At 66.2% G+C, this 16,813-nt stretch overlaps 2 protein-coding genes across 6 annotated transcripts in view; one reads left to right on the top strand and one right to left on the bottom strand.

Annotated features, from left to right (window-relative positions):
* The window catches only part of SMG6 (SMG6 nonsense mediated mRNA decay factor), a 119,404-nt gene extending 110,844 nt beyond the window's left edge, over nucleotides 1-8,560 (top strand). For all 5 annotated transcript variants that reach the window (XM_030028809.2, XM_030028808.2, XM_030028807.2 and 2 more), the window contains exons 16-19: nucleotides 440-593; nucleotides 4,045-4,256; nucleotides 4,536-4,617; nucleotides 6,227-8,560. In XM_030028809.2, the coding sequence (XP_029884669.1) occupies nucleotides 440-593; nucleotides 4,045-4,256; nucleotides 4,536-4,617; nucleotides 6,227-6,357 (579 nt within the window). In that variant the 3' untranslated portion in view covers nucleotides 6,358-8,560. The remainder of the gene's footprint in view (nucleotides 1-439; nucleotides 594-4,044; nucleotides 4,257-4,535; nucleotides 4,618-6,226) is intronic.
* Nucleotides 8,561-8,897: 337 nt separating this feature from the next.
* Nucleotides 8,898-13,911, bottom strand: HIC1 (HIC ZBTB transcriptional repressor 1). Its single transcript, XM_030028815.1, has 2 exons — nucleotides 13,513-13,911; nucleotides 8,898-12,637 (listed from the first exon to the last, which is right to left on the bottom strand). The coding sequence occupies exons 1-2, from the start codon at nucleotides 13,562-13,564 to the stop codon at nucleotides 10,692-10,694; spliced, it is 1,998 nt and encodes a 665-aa protein (XP_029884675.1). The 5' UTR covers nucleotides 13,565-13,911; the 3' UTR covers nucleotides 8,898-10,691.
* Between the last annotated feature and the right edge of the window lie 2,902 nt (nucleotides 13,912-16,813).

The following is a 16,813-nucleotide window of genomic DNA, read 5'->3' as shown; positions in this document are numbered from 1 at the left end:
GATGTTTTTTCCATCTGGAGTCCCAGGACCTGCTTCCTCCAGCCCTTTTCTCCCCTCTGTTTTGTATTGGGGTCGGTCTTTTGGCACCAGTGCAGATAGTCCTGGCAACTGCCAGTCCTGTAAATGGGACAATTCCCAAAACACCTCCATTTTCAAGGCTGGTCTCAGTTGTTCTCCCCAGAGCCTGGACAGGACTGTTCTCCTAGGAGAGTGCTCTCTTGGAGACTTTCACCATCCCACTCACGTGTGCGCCGTGGACCTGCAAGAGCTGGTGTTTGAGGTGTGCTGGTGGGATGGATGCAGCCTCCTGCCAGTCTCCTTCACACGCTGCCCTTGCTGTGGGAGGCGTGCGTGCCAGCCAGGCTTATCTCCTGCTCTCAGGGTCCACGGGTCGTAGGGCTGACGTCCTACTTACTCATCATATGTCCTTCTCCTCCAGGCCGTGCTGAAAGATCAGAGTCAAATGAGGCAGATGGAGCTGGAGATCAGACCTGTCTTCCTGGTCCCGGACACCAACGGTTTCATCGACCACCTCGGCAGCTTGATAACGCTGCTGGACTGCAGGAAGTTCATCCTGGTGGTGCCCCTGATCGGTGAGTCGGGCCAGTGCTATGGCGGGGGCTTCCCCTCCCCGCCAGCGCGGGCTGTCCCTCCATACCGGCTCCGTCTCTCCATGCCCCACGTGCCCGCAGTGCCTGTGTGGTCTGGAGCCGGTTGGCTCGTGCCGTGGGGCTGGCCTCTGTCCTGCTCTGTCTCGTCCCAGGCACGGCTGGCGTTCCTTCGGCCCGTGTCGCCCTTCTCCCTTCCTACCAGCTTTCTGCCCGCGCTGCTCAGCTAACTCCTGTCCTCTTGGTGCATTTGGGGGTGCCAGGGGCTGGGAGAGGCAGGCGGGTGTTAAATGGGATTTGGAGGGAATTTTGGAGGGAGCGAGGAGGAGGAATTGTTAAACAATCAGAGCAGATAGCTTATCCCAGCTGAGCTGGGGCTTAGGCAGCCTGAGCAAATGGCCGGCCTGTGTCCCAGCGTCTCAGAGCTGCTCAAGCCCAGCCCTTCTTTTTATCCTTATAAAGCTCGCAGTAAAACAGCAAGCTGGTTCCCGTTATTGGTAAACACTCACCCTGGCAGATAACGGCTGTGCTGCTGGGTGGTCTCCCAGGGTGGCGGGAGGATTTGGTTAGATGCCTTTGCTCTGATTGTTTGATCGCGCTCTGGGCTAGAGGTAGCGTTCCTCCGGCCAGTGTCACGCCGGCGCCCAGCACGTCCCAGTGCCAACCTGGCATTCAGAGGATCCCCAAGGGCAGCAGGAGAGGCCAGGGCAGGAGCGGGGCCAAGCCTCGCAGAGCCCACAGGCTGCCCCATCCCAGCCGCAGCCCTGGGAGGCCGGGGGCCAGCTCTGCCCCGTGGGCATCTCCAGCGTCCAGGCAGTGAGGTGTACGCTCGTGGCGATCTCCTGGGCTGCGGCACACAGGGCTGCCTGCCCTCCAAGCCGTTATGGGGCTTCCTTCTCAACCCCTGGTGTCCGGCAGACAGCTCTGCCTGCCCCAGAGCCAACATCCAGCTGCCGCCCTTCCCAGCGGGGTCAACAAGCCTGGCTCAGGAGGGATTCCTGGGGTTGGGGATGGGACCCCTGGGTGGGGGGGAGCAGGGGCTGGCCAACTGCCCAGCTCAGCACGGAAGCTGCCAAGGAGCTCCGTGGCTTGGCACTGCAGTGCCAGGGCTTTGTGTGGAAGCGAAGGGAAGGAAGCCTGCAGCACCGGCAGAGCCTAGGCAGCCCTTGGGGCTGTGGAGCATTAATACCTGAGAGAGCTGGGACCTGCCCTGGAGCCATTGCCCTGCCTCCTGGTGCACTCCTGTGGTTGGCGTGAGGTTTCTCCATCCAAACCCCAGCCAGGGGCAGCCGTTACAGGAGAGCTGAAAAACCTGGTCCTGTCCCTGTCCAAGATGCTGCTGCCCTCAACCTGCAAAAGGAGCCTGGCCTGGCCTGCCCTACCACAGGCAGGAGGAGCAGCAGCGACCGAGCACCTTCAGTGCTCTCCTGTCCTGCTGCCTCCCTGCACAGCCCATCGTAGCGGGGAACAGAGTAACTCATCTCCCACTGCCTGCCATGAGCCTTCCCTGCCGCTGCTGAAGCACCCCAAAGCTGGCAACTCCCTGTCCACTCCGGGACAGTGGACAAATTCCCCATCGTCCCCAGGAAAGCCGTCAGTGCTGAGACCCAGGTGCAGGCAGGAGGAACCCATCCCACGGGGTAAGCCGGGGGCCTGTGGCTGCTGGGAGCAGAGTCCTTGATGCCGTGCCCCATCACCAGCCCAGAGATAATGCGCGGTGCCCTTCCCCCAGCACGGGGCACTCCTCCCCGCTTTTCCTGGGGATGCAGCAAGGGGTTAAGCACGCGGCTTCGCGTTGGGTTTGTTTCTCTTGCTCTTTAACCTGCTCCGTGCTCCTTGAGGCTGACCCCGCCATGGAGAAGCCAGGCCTGGTGCAGAAGCACAAACAAGCCTCCCCTTTGAAGCCTGTTTAGCTTGGAAGCAGGAAGGCGGATTTCGGGAGGGAATACCAGCTTTTCCTGTTTGATGTTCCGTTCTTGCACGGCTCCCCCCACCCCGGGCCCAGCCGTGCATTGTGTGGAAATGGCAGCATCAGGTCGGTAGCAAGAAGAGTCGCCGGCCAGCGAAGAGCAAAGCAGCTCCATGCAGCTTTAATTTGAATACCCAGACAGTGAGTGCCAGTCTCACCATGGAACAGAGCGATCACGCAGGCTCCCCGGGCAGTGATTCACAGCACTGGGGAGAGGCCTCAGACCCCGAGCTCTCTCCCCGAACCCCCAAGGAATGCATAGTTCCCACTTGAACTCAGGACTTGGCTCTAGGCTCGGAAACAATCTTCAGAAATGAAGCCATGGCTAAAACACACACTGTGCGCACAGAGGCTCCCTCGCGCACACGTGCACACCAGCTCTCTCGCGCGCCCGGCCTCGCGCACACGCAGCCCCTGTGTACGATCGCAGGCAAGGCAGGACGCTCGTGCGCACATCTGGCCGCACGCTTGTGTGCCCGGCCTCGCCGCTAGCCGCCTCGGCGGCATCTTGCTCACACGCACGCGCGCTCCGCCGCCGCGGAGCGGCTCTTCCAGCAGCCCCGGCGCCGGAGGGTGGGTCCCTCCTGGAGCTCTGCTGGGGTCCCTCGGGCTTCTGCTGGGCTCGGGGGGCCGCAACGGCTGGGGTTCCCGGCCGCTTGGCAGCGGTACGGGAGGCTCTAAGGCTTGATGGGCTCCGGTGAAAGCGAATGGGCTGGGAATCCGCCTGATCCCAGGCTGAGGCTCGTCTCAAGCAGCATATGTCAGGACAGATGCGCAAACCCAGATGGGTGAGGTGTTGGAGAGAGCATGTCCCCTGCCGGGAGCCTGGGACAGCGGCTTCAGGTGGGAAAACGGGGCCAGGATTTGTGCGGGAAACAGTGCCAGAGTGGGAACTGCCTGCTCCCGCACGTGACCCTCTTCCCACGTCCAGCCCTGCAGCGGGAGGGCAGCGGCTTTCTGTGTCTGAAAGTAAGTACAGGGAGCCGAGAGGTGCAGAGCCAGGCGGCGCGATTGCGGAGCAGGAGGCATGGTGCTGCTGGCCATCGCTGTGCTCGGAGGCGGAGGAGCGGGCCGCAGGAGGCCGTGGTTTTCCGACAGCCTCGGGCACACACGGAAGTGCTGTTGGTCGTGACGCAGGAGCGTGGGGTGGGGGGGGCACAGTGATGCTCCCAGCGTTTCGCAGAGCAGAGCAAGGTGCCCTTAGGGAGCGTTAACCCACGCTGCAGGGGCGAGGTGCCTGCGCTCTCGGGGCCGAGCCAGGTGACCCATGGAGGTGGAAGGCAGCAAAGCTTTTCCAGACCCGCAGCCAAGTCCAGGAGCCCAGGGACGCTGCGGCAGCTGAACCCAGATTTCCTGAGCCAGCTCCCAGTGCCCCGGCCCTGAGGCCTTGGCAACTTGCGTGCTCCAGCAGCAGGTCACGGGAGCACCTTGTCCCATAGTAACTGTACCTCCTCTTCCTGTTTGAAGTGATAAACGAGCTGGATGGCCTGGCCAAGGGCCCAGAGATGGAGCACCGGGCTGCAGGCTATGCCCGCCAAGTGCAGGAGAGAGCCAGGAAGTCCATCGAATTCCTGGAGGAGCGATTTGAGAGCCGGGACAACTGCTTGAGGGCTCTGACCAGCCGAGGCAACGAGCTGGAGTCCATCTCCTTCCGCAGCGAAGACACCACTGGCCAGCAGGTAAGGGGCATCTCGGACACAGAGGCAGTGCTGCCGAGGGCTGGAGGCTCTTTGCCCCCAACTCCTTGGGGGAAACCAGGGACCCTGGGTCCGTGAGCTCTGGGCAGGGGGTAGCTCTGTCTCCACCTTTGCAGGCGGCTGAGCAGGCTCCTGCAGGCTCTGTGTGTTTCGGCTCGGAGCAGCCCTGCTCTCTGCTGCGTCTCGAGGCAATGCAGAGGTCGGGGTGGTGGGATTGTAGGTTTTTTTCCTGCCAAGGGTAACGTTGCCCTTTTCTTCCAGGGAAACAATGACGACCTGATTTTGTCCTGCTGCCTCCACTATTGCAATGACAAGGCCAAGGATTTCATGCCCTCCAACAAAGGTAGAACATCCTCACATCCTCTTTGTCCCTTCTCTGTTGCATTCCACAGACTCTTCTTGTTTCTCTTTCACGGCCCTTGGAGCCGATCTCTCCCGCATTTTGGCTCTTTCAACACCAAGGTGCCACCGCCTGCCTCCGGTCAGCCCCAGGCTGTGGCCCTCCCACCGCGTTGCCAAATGTGCACCTCACTGTGCTTTGAGGATGCCCCAGCCTGTGAGAAGCCCATCATAAATGTCCACAGAGCCATTTTGTGGTGCTGGCAGCGATGAGGAAGGGCCAGAAAGAGCCTTCTCCCTGCGAGCCCTGGTGCCTCCTGTCCAGGGCCCTTTTCCCTCCCAATGCCCAGTTGGTATCGGCCACGCATGCTGGGACCAGACAGCCCCCAGGCTGTTGCCAGGGCAGTGGGGATGGAAATCACATCAGCAGCTGCCCAAGAAATCAACCCGCATTTGTCAGTGCGAATTCTTAGCAGCTTAACTTGTCAGATTCACAGAGAAACCGTCACCAAATGTTTATGTGCAAATGATGCTGAATTTTGAAATCATGTGGATTATGGGGAATGGGGCCTGACAAGCTGACAGCCTCTGGTTTGTAACAAGGAGGCGCGTCACCAGCGCGGAGCAGAGGATGTTTATTGTTACACATTTCTTAAAGTGTCCGCGCAAAACCTCCCCATCCCGCTTTCGGCAGCCCTCGGCCCTGGGCCTGCCCTCCCGCCGAGCCCCTGCTCCCCTTCCACCCGGCACGGGCCGGCCGGGGCGCTCGCCTCGCCATCCTCAGCCCCGACACCGTGACCGTAGCCCGCATTCCTGGCCACCCTCCCCTTCCCCTCGTCCTGCTGCTCCCCGCGCAGCCAATCTGGGCCCATGTTGGGCTCCCATAAACTCTGTTTTTTCCATTCCCGTCCTGGCTCGGAGGCACTGTGTTTCCTGTGCTCATAGGAACAGTACTCTGGTCACAGGACCCAGCTGCTTACACATACCCCATATGCTTCCCCTGCTTCGCACACACGTAAGCGTGGCTCCCACATCCCAGCCCGGCGCCTTGCGTGCGGGGCAGCTCATCCATCTGGGGGCAAGATCCCTTCGGTTATTTCTCAGGCTTCAACTCTCTCTGGCTGTCTGAGCCCCAGCCAGAAACGCCTCGGTGTCAGTGGCGACTCCAAAAAACTTCGCAAAAAAAATAAGGGGTGGTTTTAGATCTTATAATGAGATCACCAGAATAATAGCACCAGCTTCCTGCTGGAGCCAGGGTCGCGGGCCGTCTTCCTGGCCGGGGTCAGGCAGAGGGACCTCCTCTTCCCTGCCTGCGGCACGCTGCACCACCGCATGCGGGCAGCCTGCGGCCCTGGTGCTGCTCGCCGGCCTTCCCGACCCCAGGGCTGCGGGCAGAGATCACAAATCATCCCCCAGCCAGCGCAGGGTGGGGAGAAGGAGGCCTTCGAGATGAAGTGCTGTCTCCGAGCCACGCCGGGAAGCCTTGGCGGGGAGCGGGGAGCTGGGAGGGGGGGCACAGCATGGGGAAGGCACAGTGTGGGACGGGTGCGAGGGCTGGGGCAGAGCGGGGAGGTCTGAGGTTCACGCCGCTCTCTCGCTCTCTGTCACTGCAGATGATCCCATCCGTTTGCTCAGGGAAGTGGTTTTGCTGACGGACGACAGGAACCTGCGAGTCAAAGCGCTGACCCGCAACGTGCCAGTGCGGGACATCCCCACCTTCCTCAAGTGGGCCCAGGAGGGCTGAGGGGGCCGAGCGGGGCCGACAGCCCCTGAGCTAGTCACGCAGCCCGTTACGGTGGGAGACCGGCTTCAGCGGCAGCCCTCACCACGCGCCGCCACCGCCTTCCAGCCCACCACGAACAATAAACGCCACGTCTTCAACCCACCCCAGAATGGCCGTGCTGCGAAGGGCCCCCCCCTGAGGGCAGACCAGCTGGGAAGGTCATTGCTGTGGATGGTTCACGTGGAGGCTGGGCCGTTGAGGGTCCCACCAGCCTTTGGGCAGTGCCAGAGCGGAGCTGGTGAGCCCCCTTGGCTAGGGAAGCTTTGGGTGAGCCCGTGCCAGATCGCCAGCCTTTTGCTTGGTTTGCTTGGTTGCAGAGAGCTCGAGTCACGAGTCGGTGGCTCTTCGGGTTTGTAGGCTGCGTAGGGCAGAGTCCGGGGACACGCCGGCGCAGACTTTGGGATTGCGTAGTCTAGCTCGTGCCCCTCGAAGAGGCTGTGGACTTCAAGGGCAGCTTCCCTCCTGCCCCAGCCTGTTCGTCCTGCGTGGCACAGGCAGCCCCAGGCCGCCGGCCCCTTCCCCACCCCATGCCCATCTCACGCCGGGGGTGCTGCTTGCGGAGGCGCTCGTCTTCTCCCTGGTGCAGGATTTGCTTGTTGAGTTTCATTTCAGACTTCAGTATAAGTTAGTTTTCAGGTGTGTGCCCTGCCTGCTTTGCTGGGGTGGGGCGGGGGGAAGCTTTGAACACCCCCCAGTCCCCCCACAGCTGCTTTCTGTCCTGCTCCCCTGCCCACCCCAGCCATTACCTGCCCCTTCCCTCCTTCCCCAAACCCCTTAGTCCCACCCCGCTACCTTTAGACATGTTTTTGATCTAAGACTCAGCGTGAGGCTAACAAAATTCTCCCAAGGACCCCAGGACTGGCTGTCCCACAGGTCCCGTGTGTCCTCATATTGCCACGGGCTCCTGTTGCATGTGGGATCCGGCTTCTGCCCGTGGCTGCAGGGCCAGGCAGGGCTGGAGGGAGCCAGGGCAGCGCCCGGCCCCCCCCCCCCCACTGCTTGCCCAGCTGGGAGGGTCCCCTCTCGAGTTGCCCCTTCACCGTAGAGGGAGCCATGAAGGGACCCCTTGTCACTGGGTCATACTGCACCGGGAGCCGGTGCAGGGTTGGGGTGTTGCTGAGCCCCCCCCCCCCGCCCCATGACATTGCCCCATCAGTGAGCGTCCCATCCCCGGCCCAGTTAGACGCTAGATACAGAAGCTAAGAGGGAGCATTAACCCGTGAACCAGAGCCCCTGGAGCTCTGTCAAGTCCCAGTCCCATGAGCAGAGGGTGGGAGTGACCCCGAGGCTATCCCCGATCCCTGCTGGGGCACCGCGGCCGTGGGAGGGAAGCGTCAAAGGTGGCAGAGGAAGCGGTAGGATGGAGCCCGGCATTTTCCTTTCCTGCGTGGGTGGCTCGGACGCGGTGTCTGCATCAGGAAGCCCAATGTTACCCCCGCGCCAGCTGCCCGGCCTCACGGCGAGGACCAACGCTGGGGTCCGAGCTTCGGCAGCGCCCGGCTGCGGCGGGGCTGCACGGCACAGCGACGGACTCGGGCAGGGGTTGCGCTCGCTAACCTGTGCCATACAAATGCCCCAGCCTCGGGACGCTGTGCGAGAGCGGCTGCCGGCGGAGGAGGGTCTGTGCTGCGGGACAGAGCCTGTTCGACAGAGACTTTGGGGCACCCACGCCTGCTGGAGGGTGCATGGAGCCGTCACCGTGGCTGAGCCCACCCGGGGCCACGGCACCCACGGCCCGGTTCGGTGCCCACAGTCGTGTGAAGCGCCGCGCTGGCTGTAAGCAGCGCGTAGACTTTGCCTTCTCCTCCACACCGGGTGTGTTTAAATATTTGTTTTTCTAACAGAGCTGCCCCCAGGGCTGCTTTGCAAGGCCCTTCCCGGGGTACCAGCTCGGAGGGACCTGCGGCTCTGCCGGACGCCGACCCCTCGCACTGTGCCACAGGCTCGGCCGTGGGACAGAGGTCTTGCTGCCACCAGACCAGCCGGCACGACGACGAGCGGAGCGGGGTCTCGCTGGCTTGAGTGCCCCGTGCGTGGGGCCATCTCTACCAAGTTGCTGCCCCGAGCCCCCGCAAGGAGCCCATCTCTCGGGGAGGCAGGCGCATTCGGGCTATTTTGTTAAGATGGTTTTAATAATTTTTAGTATTAAACACTTGTCTGTGCAGCATGTTGTTTCATTTGCCGTTGGCGGGCAAGTTGCTGTCGGGGTTGGGGGAGAGGTGGGCGCGGGGGGGCACCGGGGAGGGACGGCAGTGGGACACATCTGTGCTTGCAAGGATGACGGCGGCTCTGTCCCCACCCCGCAGCTGGCCCCTGCTAACCGGGGGGACTCCGGGCAAACCAGACGCACAGCAAAGCCCCTCGCCTCCTCTCCCTGCAGCTCCGCACCCCCGGTCGCGTTCCCCCCCCCCTCGGCGCAGCCTTCACCCCTCGGGGTCACCTCTCAGCACCAACCCCGCACCGGCCAGGCCCGCCCCCAGAGAAGGACGCAAGGCCACGCATATTAATGTCATTTTATTGCTCATTCGGTTTCGACTATAGAAAAAAAAAAAAAAAGGGGGTGGGGGGGGCGAGGAGCCCGTGTACAAATCGGACGTGATACAGAGGGGGCCGGCGGCCCCGCTGGGTGCTGCCAGCTGTGCTTTGGGTGCTGCTGCTGCCGCCGCTTGCCCCACGGCAGCTTTGGGGGGATGCTGCCGGTCCTGGGGAGCCCCGGGGGGGGGGGACGACGACCCGGGCAGCCCAGGGAAGGAGGTGGGGGGGGCACCTGGGCAGGAGCAGCCAGCTCAGGCTAAGGCACAGTGGCTGTGAGGTCGGGGACAGTCGCTGCTGGCGGCCACCCCGGGGCCTCATGTGCAAAGGAGAGGAGGGGGCTGGGGGTGGGGGGGGGGAGAAGCTTCACATTAACCCCAGGCAGAGGGGTCAGGGCACGGGCCGGGGGGGGGGGGTCCAGGCCCGAGGCGGGAGGGGGGGCTTTGCCCACACCGAGCAGAAGGCAGAAAACGGGGTACGGTGGTGGCAGGGGGTGCCCCAACGGGGAAAGGGGGGAGCTTGGCCCCAGGTCACCGCAGCCCAGCCTGGGGCGGCTCCTCACCTCCCTCGGCTCTTTCCCCCCCCTCCCCGCAGCCCCTGCCCACCTCCCCGTAGCTGACAAACCAGACCGCTTTGTCTTTGTCATGAACTCCCCGGCCCGGCCCGGCCGCGCTGGGGACGGGCATCTTTGGCAAAAAAAAAAAAAAAAATATTCGAGGCCAGTGGCCACCCAAGGGCAAAATCCCCGGGGGTCCCTGGGCCCCCCGGGACCCCCCCCCCGGGCATCCCTGATGGCGAGGCTCCTGCTGGGGCAGGGCCCAGGGGCTCAGTCTGTGACAGGCCCTGCCCCACCTCCCGAAAACACGGCGGGGGCCAGCGGCCGAGCCACCGGCTTCGGGCCAGGAGGTCAGTGCTTGCTCCTGGGCAAGGAGCATCGCCATTCCCTGGCCCCCCCCCCCCCCCCCCCGGCCTCGGCACGGACCCGACCGCCGTCCCCCTGCCCGGCACCCGCTGCCCAGACCCCACCGTCCCCCTCCGTCAGTCTGTCCCCAAGCTCCCAGCGTGGCCCCAGTTGGGGCGGGGGGGGGGGGGGGGGAATTGGCCGGCACACACACGCATTCCCCCCCCCCCCCCCCCCAACCCAGCCCCAGCACGGCCACGCTCGCCGCTCCCGGTCAGGACGGCTGCTCGGAGGCGTCGCTCCGGCCACGACGGACGAACTACTCACGGGCCGGCGGCGGTCGAGGCGGCACAGTCCGGGTCCCATCGTGGCAGAGCCGAGCGTGGCGGGGTCCCGCCGCGGGGCCGGGGCGATGCGGGCATCTGCCGAGGGTGTCCCCTCGCCCCGGGGGCGGGGGGGGGCAGCACCGGGGAACGGCCCTGAGGTAAGGAGCTGGCTCATGTCCTCCAAAGCCTCGGGGCGCAGCCCGGCCTCACGGCTCGTGCTTCGCTCCCGCCACGGTGCCGGGGGGGGGGGCCCCGGCAGCTCCCCCCAAGGCAAGGAGGGCCCACGCCACGAGGTCAGTCCCTGAATTATCGGCTTCTCCCGGGCAAGCCGGGGCGCTCGTCGCGGGACGCGCCGTCCAGCCGTCCCGGGGCAGCTCTCATGGGACCTTCCGCCACGAGCGAGTTCTCCGGGACCGTCGGCAGCGCCGGGGGACGAGCGCCCGCCGCCTGTCGCGCCCCCCCGCCTCCCCCCCGAGCTCCACGCGGGGCAGCGAGGGGAGCCCCGCGGCCCCCCCAGCCCCCCGGCCGGGCCGGCGCTAGGGGGGCGAGTATCGCTCTATGGTCCGGGCGGCCTCGGCGTGGAGGTGCGGAGCCTGCGCTAGCACCTCGGCCGCCTTGTCCTGGCTCAGCCCCAGGTGCTCGGCCGTGAACTTGGCCAGCGGGTAGAGGCTCTCCATGGCCTTGGGGTCGCTGAGGAAGTGCGAGGTGTGGGAGAGCAGCTCGGCCGCCTTCTCCTGCTTGAGCCCCAGCTGGTCGGCGGTGAGGCGGGCCATGGCGTAGACGCTGTCGGGGAAGTCCAGCTTGGCTTTGCCGTCGGGGCCGGCCGCGTGCATCTTCATGTGGCTGATGAGGTTGCGCTGCTGGGCGAACTTCCCGCCGCACACCTGGCACTCGTAGGGCTTCTCGCCCGAGTGGATGCGCATGTGCTCGGTCAGGCGGTACTGGCGGGTGAAGCGCATCCCGCAGGCGTCGCAGGCGAAGGGCTTGAGGCCGAGGTGGCTGCGCATGTGGCGGGTCATGGTGCCGCGCTGCGTGAACTTCTTGCCGCAGATGGTGCAGGGGTAGGGGCGCGTCAGCCAGTGCGTCTTCTCGTGCTGCCGCAGCGTGGCCGGGTCCTTGTAGGACTTGTCGCAGGAGGAGCAGCGGTAGGGCCGCAGGATGTCACCCAGCCCCGGGCCGCCCTTGTCCAGGAAGGGCACGGCCTGCTCGGCCGCCGCCTTGTGATAGAGCTCCTCTTCGTTGTGGGCCTCCACGTGGGCGTTGAGCTGCTCGGAGCTGGGGAAGCCCTTGCCGCAGGGGATGCAGACGTACAGGTTGTCGCCCAGGCTCTCCGGCTCGTAGCCCAGGTGGTTGCAGTAGCGGTCCAGCGCGTCGCCGGGCGAGGGGCCCTCGCTGCTGCCCGTCTCCTCGCTCGTGCTGTTATCGGGCTCCAGGTCGTTGCTCTCCACGCTGGGGTAGCGGGGCTGCGGCGCCGCGGGCGGCGACTCGGCCTTTTCCTCCCGCTCCAGCTCCTTCTCCGCCTCGCCCTCGTCCAGGTAGGGGCCCAGGGGCTCGTGCTTCATCCAGCGGTACATCAGCTCGCGCCCGTCGGCGCGGGGCAGCGGGGGCTCGGCGCAGGGCGGCGTGCTGCGGAAGGGGTCGGGGGCGTGGGGGTGCCCCCCCGGCTCGCCGCCCGGCGGGGAGTCCTTGTAGGCGGCGGCGTGGCCGGCCAAGAGGCCGGCGCTGACGGGGGGGCTGTCGTGCCGCGGGGGCAGCGAGGGCTCGCGGGGCTCGCCGGGCAGCAGGCGGTCGGTGGGCAGGAGCTGGGCGGAGGGGCCGGTGGGGCTCTTCTTGGAGAGGTCGAGGCCGCAGGGCGGCGAGCAATGGCGCTCGGGCGGGCACAGCCCGTGGGGGTGCAGCGGGGCGCCCTGGGCGGCCGAGGCGTAGAGCTCCCCGCACTGCGTGTTGAGCGGCGCCGCCGGCTCCACGGGCGGCAAGTCCACGGGCCGCGGCGTCCCCGAGTAGCAGGCCTGGATGACCGGCGTGGCGGCGCGCAGTCCCCGGCCCAGCTTGTAGGGCGCGTAGCCCCCGCGCAGGTGGCAGTACTTGCCGCTGCGTTTCAGCTTCTTCTTGCAAAGGGCCACCAAGCCGGGGATCTGGAGGTAGCTGGCGGCGGCCAGCACGGCGCCCAGGCTCTGCTCGCCGCCCGGCTCGCACTCGGCCAGGCGGCCGGTGTAGATGAAGTCGAGGATGAGGCGAAAGATGCCGGGGCTCACCATCTCGTGGTCCAGGTTGAGCAGGTTGTCGTGCACCACCAGCGACTTGAGGTAGGCGCTGCTGGCCGCCAGGATGTTCTTGTGCGCGCGGAAGAGCGCGTTCTGCACCACGATGATCACGTCGCACAGGAAGCCCTTGGTGCGCTGCGTGTTCAGCTGCAGCAGCAGCTGCCGCGAGTGGCTCGGCACCTCCATGGCGTCCAGCATCCCGCTCCTCGCCCGCCGCCCTGCAACACACCGCCCCGTCAGCGACGCAACCGGCCCCGCGTACCCCCCCCCGGGCCCGGGCACTCGGCCCACGCGTGGGGGGCTCGACCCCACACGTCGGGGAGGGGGGGGGGGGGGGGCTCAGCCCACGCGGGGAGGGGTCTGGGGGGGGGGGGGGGCCGGTTCGGGGCTCAGCCCCCAGCCCCGCACGCCGCCGCGTCCCGGCCGCTCTGCTCGGCCGCCTGGCCGGTGCCACCGTTTATATGGGGGCTCGCTTCTCGGCGGGCCGGGGGGGGGGGGGGGGGGGGGGGGCGGGAGGTTGGGGGGGTGAAAACCCCCGGAGGCTTTTGGAGAAAGTGACATCACCCGCCGCCGCCGCCGCCAGCGCCGCGCCCCGGCCCCGCCAGCGCCCCGGCACCCCCGCGCCCACCTGCCGGAGGATAAAGGGGAGGGGGGGGGGAAGAACCGAGGCCGGTGTCCCCCCCTACCCATCCGCTCACACCCCCCCCCCGGGGCCGCCGCCCGCCGTTACCTGCCCAGAGCCGCTGCCCCGGCTCCCCGCGGCGCCTTCCCGGCTCTTATGCGTCCCGATCCCGGGAGGCGGCCGGCCGTGCCCCCCCCCCCCCAACCCCCGGGCGCCCCCCCGCCCCCGTTTCCTCTCCCCACACCCCCTCCCTGCGAGGTAAGCGGGGGGACAGCCCGGGGGGGGGGGGGGGGGAGCGGGACCTCCCCTCCCCGCCTCCGCCCCGGTGCCGGTGTCCCCGTCCCCCCCCCCCCGCCCAGGTGGGTAAAGCCAAGCTCCCGCGGAGCTGCTTTTTTTGGGTGGTTTTTTTTCCCTCTTTTTAAATCTTTTGGGGGTTGCCCCCCCCCCCCCCCCCCCCGGCTCCCTCTTTACCTGGGCGCCCGGTGGCCTCCGCCAACCAGCCGAGGTCTCGGTGAACTCTCATGGCTCAGCCCCGGGGGGGGGCCGCCGCCGGTTGCTATTCCCCTCCACCCTCCTCCTCCTCTGCTGCTGCTGTTCCTCCATACCCCGCTCTCCCGGCCGGTCCTACGGAACGGGAGGAGGAGGAGGAGGAGGAGGAAAAGGAGGAAGAAGAGCTGGAAGAAGCAGCAGCGGTTCCTCGGGGTTCCCAACGCCGCCAGCTCGGAGGTGAAACCCGGGCTGCGAACTCCCCCTGACCCCGGCCTGAACTCCGAGCAGCGCCGCTGGCTGTTAAAGGGACGGCGGGAGGTTTTCCTCCTCCCATCCCCGGGCGGGGCACCGACAAAGCCGGGCCCCCCCCACCCCTTCATCCCGGTCTCCTCCTCCTTCTCCGAGTTCGTGGGGGTTTTTTTTTCCCCCCCCCCCCGCCGGCCCCTTGAAGGGGGGGGGGGGCTCCATCCTCAGGACATCAGCCTTTGCCCGGAGTCACCGAGGGGGGCCGGGAGCCCCGGAGGGGCTCCCGGCCCCCCTCGGTGACTCCGGGCAGAAGCTTTTGTGCCCCCCCCCCCGGCGCTCGGTACCGCTCGCAGGGCGCCATCTAGCGGCTCCCGGTGACCCCCCCCCCCCCCCCCGCCCGTTACCGGAGGCGGCGGCTCCTCCCCGGGCGCAGGTGCGCGGTGGGGACCCGACGGGGCGGCCGGTGGGGAAGGTTAAAATGAAGGGGGTCTTGTGAAAGGATGGGTGCTGATATACGCGGAGGGGGGGGGGGGGGGGAGCACCCAGTGGGTGGGAGAGCTGGAGAGGGTGCGCTATATGGGGGGGGGGGGGGGCCCTAATGGGTGCAGGTGATGTGGGGAAGGGTTTTTGGGGTTTTTTTGGGGGGGGGAGGCAGCCGGCCTTAATTTGTTGCTGGTGGGGGAGGGCTGAAAGCGGGGGGGGGGGGGGGGGGGTGTGCAGCCCTGGCGCCCAGATGTGTGGCGGCGGCTCAGGGTGGGCTGGGGGCTTGTGGTGGTTTGGGATGAGGAGGAGGAGGGGGAGGCAGCGCCACGTTTCCCCCTCGCTTCATCCCTCCAGCTGCCCCCCCCCCCCTCGTAAAGGCTGCTGGGTCGGGGGTGTAGCTTGGGGTCCCCCCCTTGGCGCAGGGGGAGCCGCCTCTCGCTTCGCACTTTCGCTTCTCCTTTCTCACGGCCGCAGCCTCTTGCACAACCTCCTTGTACAGAAAAGCATCATGACGGGCACCTCCGGGCTAGCCGCTAATCCTGGGGGGGCCTGCTGGCCCCCCCCCCACCCGACCTGACCAGGTCACCCCAAATGTTGGCCATCCCTCCCGGCTGGGGTCACCTTGGATGCTCTTAGGGTTTCACCCCATAACCCGGTGAGTGGGAGCCAGCGTGGGGGCCTGGGCAACTGGGGATGGTGGCCGGGACAGCGCTGCGGGGGTCCCGGCCGCTGTCCCCAGCCCCCGGGACAGGGTCTGCCCTACCCTGAATTTGGGGAAAAGAGGACGGGTGCTGGCAGGGAGGGTGCATGGTGGTGGTAGCCGCGGCCCTCCCAGCTCAGCATCACTCGGCTCGACCTCATCCTCAGATTCCCATCGGATCCAGGGGCATCCCAGCTCACTACGGGGACGCTGTCCGTGGGGACCCTGTACCAGGCACATCCCAGGCACCGGCTCAGAAATCCCCCTCCCTGCTCCCCGTCCTGGGTTCTTGCCCACGGGAAGCATCGGGATCCTGGGAGCGGGATGTGGGCGACCCTCATTACAGAGCCGTGGTTTAATCCCAACTCCCCGGGCACTAATTCCCCCCCACCCCCTTATTTTTTTTTTTTTAATTTTTTTTTTTTTCCTCTTCAATTAACGGCTGGAAGTGTTTCAGGTTCTGGCAGCGAGCTCTGGACGTCGCTGTGAGCGATGGCTCCCGCGGGCTCCGTCCGGGTAATTTATGGGGCTGAGCTGTATAAATCACAGCAGCGAGTGGCTCCCAGACAGCTGCCTCCCCCGGGGCCGGCCGGGACCCCGGGCTGCCCCAGCTACCTGCTGAGTGACGCCGAGCCCTTGGGGCAGTGACCGAGAAGGGGGGGGGGAATGGAAAATCCTTTACCTTTTCCACCCTTTTTTGCAGCTCCTCTCCTGTTCCCAGTTTCTCCCAGGAGCAGAGGCGCGGATTGGTGCCCGCAGAGGTTTGGGGCAGGTGGAGGGGGGTGAGATCCACTAATATCCTCCCTCCCGCCCCAGTCTGCCTTCTGGAGGGATCCCAGGTGAGCCCCAACCCCAAACGGCCTGACCCGGCATCTTTCACCCAGAAAGCCCGAAACCCACCAGGACTCCCTGGGGACCTGCGGGACACGCTCAGCCCCGAGGGACGGGGACAGCCGGGCTGCGGGGCCGCGGGCAGAGCCAGCGTCGGCGAACGGGAGCACTCAGGGAAAGGGGCATTTTCGCCTCAATGTGCTGAGCAGATTGGAACCAGCTCTGGTTAAGTCATTGGCTCTGTTGGGAGGTCTGAGCTGGAGCGTCTCCCGCCTGTGCCCCCTCCCCACGATCAATCAAAGTTGCAGCAAATTAGCCCAGATGCTGGGAGATTCAGTTCAAATCCAGCTGTGGTTTGGATCGCGTTCGCATGCCTGGCTTCATGTGGGACCTGGGCTTTTGGACAGGATACAGCCCCCCGGTCTCCGCAGGGCCCTGTTTCCCAGCGCAGCCTCTCCCCAAAGCCCACACACATGTCTTCGATTACGGCGCGTTGGCCAGCCGGGCCGCATCCGGCACCGCCAGGAGCCTGCAGCCCCCGCTGGCAGCTCGCACTTCATTTTCCCGGCGGTGCTGGGGTACGGCAGCCCCCCCGTGCCCCGCCGCCGTGGCCCCTGCGCTTGCAGGAGGACGCGTGTTCCCTCTGCCTGTGGTGGGCTGAGGCCGTGAAACTCATGACAGCGCTGAGCTGCTCCGGGTTGGGTGCGAATCGGTGCTGCCCACCTCCTGGAGTTAAGCAGGGCCGTGGCGATGCCTGCGCTGAGCCCTGCCTGCTGTGAAACGAGGCTGGGGGCAGCCACAGGACCCTGCCGGGTGTTCCCGGGGTGCCCGGTGCCCCCCAACATGACAGGACCCCTGCGGGGTGGTGGGAAGGGTAAAGCCCCCTGGTATGACGCAGTCCCCCACCAGCCCGTGGCTGGTGCACCAGCTGCGGGGCAATGCTGGGGTGGGCGAGGGGACCCCTTCCTTGTGGGGTGATGCTGGGGTGGTGGTGGGGGACCCTTTCCTTGTGGGTTGATGCTG

This window comes from Aquila chrysaetos, chromosome 10, assembly GCF_900496995.4.
Source record: "Aquila chrysaetos chrysaetos chromosome 10, bAquChr1.4, whole genome shotgun sequence".
NCBI lineage: Eukaryota > Metazoa > Chordata > Aves > Accipitriformes > Accipitridae > Aquila > Aquila chrysaetos.
The sequence above is the reverse complement of the archived record's forward strand: the minus strand, read 5'-3'. Positions and strand labels throughout refer to the sequence as shown.